The following is a 5,723-nucleotide window of genomic DNA, read 5'->3' on the forward strand; positions in this document are numbered from 1 at the left end:
CAACATCTAAGTTTTGCAAGGAGTGGAGTTGGTCCCCGTCCCGGCGTGGAGGAGAACTGGCTCTGCCTTTTCCAAAACAAGGGCTCATTCCCTGGGCTGCTTGGTGCTTTGGCATCTTGTCTCCATGGCAGTGATCAGCTGGCAAGGCTGATAAAAGAGGCCCTGTTCATTGACCGGGTAATCCCGGCCAGCGCGGCCGTGCCGGGTGCTGCGGCAGGCGGAGCAGCTGCTGCGGCAGGCAGCGAAGAGGCAAAATGGCTCTTGCTCTCCTCTTGGCAGCAATCCTGGGACTCCTTATTGTCAGGGTGGTTTTGTTTCAGTCGAGAAACCCGAGCTCCCCTCCTTGCATCGGGAGCTGGATCCCTTGGTTTGGAGCTGCGTTTCAGTTTGGGAAAGCTCCTCTGGAGTTTATAGAGCGAGCTAGAAGCAAGGTAATGGCTGTGGCGGCGTGCCTGTTCGTGGGTGTGTGCTCAGGGTGGCTGCCTGCAAGGGGAAAGGCAAGGAGAAATGTCTGCTTTAAGTTTGCCCCTTCCCTATCACATTTTATAATGCCGGGAGCATTTAGCTGGTGAAGGATTGGCTTTCTACCAGTAACATTGCTAAGTTATGGATCCGATCCAGGCACGACGATCTCTGTGCTGTGATCATCCTGTTGGGACCCAGCACCTCTGCTGTTTTGCTTTTGCAGTCTGGCTATGTGTCAATCTTGGTTTCAGATAACGTGGAAACCCCTGTGCCAGGCGCTGGGACTAGGAGGCTCGTTATTTGCGTGCCTAAAGTTAAGGGGGATTTCTGAGGACCAGCTGGTGCCCCTCACCTTTCAGGAGAGACACAGACGTGCTTGGCAGGCAACTTTTTCCATCCTAAAAAGCCTACCAAAGATGGGTGCGAAAATTTCCCCTTGGACATGCCTTTCTTTCTCTATGTCTATGAGAGAGCCTAAATGATTGATTTAGATCAGATGCTTAATTTCTAGGCAGCTAATACTAACCGACATAAAAGCCATTTCCCCTTTTCATTCAGGGTTGGTATCACCTGCTACTGCAATGTAGTCAGCCTCGAGAGTTCAGTACTGAAGGATCGCACAGCCCACTGCTTCCAAAAACTACCTAAAACCAAAATCACTCTAGCACCCTGAAATTTGGGGAAAAAAAATAATGAGTGCTGGGTGTTTAAAATGTGCTTTCTCGTCTTGAACTATTAGATTTCATTATTTGTAAGTACTTACTTGTAGCCGTGGTTGTTATAAACTTGTGGTGTTAAATGAAAGCAGAGGTTCAAGTATAATCAGCTGAAGTATGCGGTGCACGAACATCAGGAGCTGTCAGCCATGTGTTAAAGCACATTGGGTGCACCGTAGAGTAAGCTTGTGTGTATGATCTGGAGTTCCTTGGTTTCTTTGGGCTTAACAGGCCGGTTTTAGCCTTCTATTACTGTGTCTTTCATCCATGCATACAATGATCAGTTATTTGTTCGTTCATCTTAGGGCAGAAATGTAGAACTGGAAGAAAACTCATTCCAGTCCATTCTTCTACTATTTCAGAAACCGTGCCATATAATACTTTAAATGAACTGATCAAGCCTCACTTAAAAAAACCAATCATAATATTTCTTTGGCTCTTCTGATACGAGGCTGGTAGAGAACCTCCTTGTTCTCCTGAAAGCTTATCCTGGTGGCAGCCAGATTAAAGCAGCCTGCCAGATGGCCCTTTCCAGTGCAGTCCCTTTGGGGGACAGATGTTTCACCATGACTTAAGCTTGCTTTAGTGGCCTTTTTTTCCCCAGGAAGCTTTTAGCAGAATCTCTTAGATGAAATTTTAAAACAAACCTGACAGAAGAGCCCTTTCTGGGGGTTCATTCACAGATTGAATTAGCAAAACGTTTGCATCCAGAAGAATGGATTGAAGTACAAATGCAAACTTAGTGGCTCTGGGTCTGTTAATTTTGATGTTCTTTTGCCTGGAGACCCTTTAGGTTGCTTTTGGTGCTATGGCAGCTGCTGACACATCTGAGCACACCAGAAACACCTGAAGGGCTTTATAGACCCCAGGTTTTGTTGGGACAGAAACTAGAACAAGAAACCTTTTCAATGGGAGAAAACTCAAAATAAGGCAAAGCAGAAAGAGAAGGATTTGTTACATATCTCCTTCCCTTTTCTGTGTGTTTGCAGATAGGATCTTTCCTTTGACTTTTTTTTCTAGTCCAGCAACTCCACATCCTTGTGACCTTTCCCTGCAGTCCCCCTGGGCGGAGAAGGACCCTTCCACCCATCACCCCCAGGCTGCCCGCCTGCCTCAGTCCCCTGTCCCTGGGGAGGGCTACTCTCTTGTTCTCCTCTGCCTCTCCTTAAACACCCCAGGAATGTCTCCGTGCCTTCCCACACTGTCAGGATGGCTGAGGCTGGGGAAGAGAAGCCTTCTCCTTCCTGCTCCCTTTTACAGGAATAGGCACTGTAGCATCGTACAGCCAAATAGAACGGGTGCTGCTGCCAAAGGGGTCATTAACGGGCATTACAAGGGTTGCAAAAGACATCTGCAATGATTCCAAGCTCCTTAATATTGCCAGAACAGGGTTAAGTGTCCTTAATGTGAGCAAGCTGCTCTCGTAAAAGTGTGGAAACGGGCTCTAGGCAGCATGAAACCTCTTCATCTCCTTAGGGTCGTTACCTTCAGGGCAGACTTTCACAATTAGAAAATTCCTCCCCGATGAATCCTTCAGTCTGTCAAAGTGACAGTCATTTATTTTTCTTTCTTAAGGAGTTAGCTCTCTTCTTGTCCCTTTTGTGTATATCCCTCACTGCTTTTTCTCTTAAGCCCTGGAGTAACGCACCAGACTTCCACTGCTTCCAGCCTGCACTTTGCTTGAAGTTCACTGCTTCTGTTTTCCTCCTACAGAAGAAGACGTGGGCTGGAAGAACCATCTGTTTTTCCCCTTGTGTCATCAGTGGGTCCAAGAAAAGAAAGGTCCCCTGCTCTAATAAAATATTTAATCCCTGGTCTAATAAAAGTTACCACCTCTTCCTCCGAAAGCTGCCTGGCTAATTAAAGCAGTTGTGCAGGCAGCCTGGGATGGGCAGGATGGGTAACGGGAGCCACCATGCAGCATAAAATACAGGTAGAGCTGCTTAATGAGGGGTCAAAGGGTGTGATTCCCCACTTTGCCTGGCAAACATGATAGAGAGCTAATAAGGAATTTCAAATGCTTCTTGTCAGTTTGCTAATTAAGCTAACAAGAAAAGTTCAGTTAAACCCACGAGATTGTTCTGCGCTGGTGTATGGGCCTGTGGATCCATACATCCTTCTCAGTGTGTTGGCTGCGTTTGGGACATGGTGCCATGTCTCAGGACTCAGCTAGATGCCTCCCAGCCTTATTCTCTTTATTCTCTGTGTGTGGTTGCGTGAGGGATGGCTCGCTGGGTTACATGGAGAGGGACGTGCATCCTGCATGAGGTTTGGTGAAGGGGAAACAGGCTGGAGGAGGGGACAAGGCTTCTGGTGGAGTGTTTCTGAAGACAGTGCCCACAGCTGAGTCGCTAATGGGCTGTGACCCTGGTCCCACACACAGAAGACCAAAATGCTAAAGTCCCTGAGACAGAGAGGGGACGTGGCATTGAACTTGTGTGTGTGTGCATGCCAAGGGAGAGAAAACCAGCCCGGCACACCTCGCTCCCAACAGCAGTCTTGACACAATGGCAGCTGCCTTGGCTGAGAGCGGTTGCTCCCTGCCTGGCAGTGCCCCTGGGAAAAATGGCTGTTTCCCTGATTTTCCTTCCTTTGACATTTTGGAGAACGTCCTTCTGAAGTTTTTGTTTCTCTGGAGTGTTACTTTCATGTAGGCTCAGATCTACCTCTCATCATGGCACTGCTGTTTGTGTGGTGTTTCCCAGCCTTTGGAAAAAACAGAGCTTTCATGAGTGAAAGCAGCTTCATGGGCCCTAAATCCTAAGAGGATTTTTATTTTGCTTTCTGTATCTCTGTATGTCATCAGGTGTCCTTAAACACTGCTTCAGGCAGAGCAGTAAACTGGGGCGAGTGTTGGCAGGCAATGCCCATGCTTCGTTGGTGCCTGCCAGTAACACAAGGATGGTGAATGCAGAACTGCTTGTTCCAGGAGCTGACTCATTACAGTAGAACATCAGCATAGTTACACTGGGACAGATGAGAAGTCTGTTTATCCAGGTGCCTGTCTCGAATAGCAGCTATTAGTAGATGCTCAGTAACAGGGTGTAAGGAGCACACCCAGATGAGAATAGGCCGCCTTCTGCTTTTTCTTCCCAGCTTCTGGTCATCAACAGTTTAGGGACTTCCTAGGCTGGGATTTGCATCCAGATGATCTGACTATGATAACCTAATCTCTTTTGTTACCCTGTGTATAGTTTTGGCTTCACAGCATCCCACAACAATGAATCCATACTTTAACGATGAACCATATGAAGAAAGTATTCTGTCTGGTTTTAAACCAGCTAGCTTCTCATAGGTGCCATGAGCTTTTATGTTATGAGAAACTGGGACTAATTATTCTCTTTTCACCTTTCCTGGGATCTAAGTCCACTTAGTCGCCTTTTACTGAAACTTTCAATCACGCTTGCTGTGCATCCTGTTGCCTTTTCTAGCTCAGTGTATCCTGCTGAGATGGAATGGGCAGAGACACACGTGAAATTGAAGATCTGGCCACAGGATGGGTTTAGATGTTTGCTGTCCTTTCTCTGCTCCTTTCCTAGCAAGATGAGAGCTCTAAATTATTAGCACTTGTATAATAGATCTTGGAGTCATTTCAGAATGTGATTCTTCCAGGCCGCCTTCTTCTGTGATGTTTCTAGGTCTCCTCATAGCTTAGACTCCCAAATTACTCCAGATCATGAATAAACTTTTAATTCCTTCTTCTAAAGGATGAATTAGGAATATGTTTAAGCCACACATCCTTATGTCTTCCTAAAAGCTGTGTTGGGCTCTTCTTCAGTAGATTCTATTTATCCACTACTAATCCTGATCTTTAATAACATTTGTAAAAATTTGCTGATTGCTGGAATGACTCTTTGAGGCTTCCCAGGTCGTCCTTCAGGAGCCCTTTAGAAAGGCACCGTGTTTGCCTGGCCATCCTCCTGTTGCTGAGGGTGATTTAACAGGTCAGGGTAGGTGGTTCGGCAGCTTCATATTTTAATCTCTCTAGAGTTTTGAATCAAAGTATTTATCACCGATTTACTTAGCACTTGTTTAAGTCTATTCTAGTTAATACTTCCTTTGAAACAAGGTCTCAGTCCATTGCTCTCAGTGAAAGGCTCCAGGGTGGGATGTGTCTTAAAATGATGTAATCGCTAACTCAGATTGCTTCCCCGCTTGGTTTCTTTATGCCTTGAGCATTTATCAGGCTTAGCAACACACTGGGACACTTCCTGCTCCTGGTATGTTTGGAAAAGTCCTTATGATCAGGGATGGGGATTGCCATTAGCAGTTTGATCCTCAAACCTTTTTTAGTATTTTAATTTTACATTTAATATATCAGCTGAGTGGTGTGGTTGACACACCAGAAGGACGGGATGTCATCCAAAGGGACCTGGACAGGCTAGAGAGGTGGGCCTGTGTGAACCTCATGAGGTTCAACAAGGCCAAGTGCAAGGTCCTGCACCTGGGTCGGGGTAACCCCCAGTATCAGTACAGGCTGGGGGAAGAAAAGATCGACAGCAGCCCTGCCGAGAGGGACTTGGGGGTGCTGGTGGATGAAAA

General features: G+C 46.6%; 1 protein-coding gene across 1 annotated transcript in view; it reads left to right on the forward strand.

Moving 5' to 3' along the window:
• The first annotated feature begins 254 nt into the window (after positions 1 to 254).
• Positions 255 to 5,723, forward strand: part of LOC104126998 (24-hydroxycholesterol 7-alpha-hydroxylase) — a 25,152-nt gene continuing 19,683 nt past the window's right edge. The window contains exon 1 of the mRNA XM_009639617.1: positions 255 to 431. Coding sequence (XP_009637912.1) covers positions 255 to 431 — 177 coding nt within the window. The remainder of the gene's footprint in view (positions 432 to 5,723) is intronic.

The sequence above is a fragment of the Egretta garzetta genome, unplaced genomic scaffold, assembly GCF_000687185.1.
Source record: "Egretta garzetta isolate BGI_Z169 unplaced genomic scaffold, ASM68718v1 scaffold235, whole genome shotgun sequence".
Lineage (NCBI taxonomy): Eukaryota > Metazoa > Chordata > Aves > Pelecaniformes > Ardeidae > Egretta > Egretta garzetta.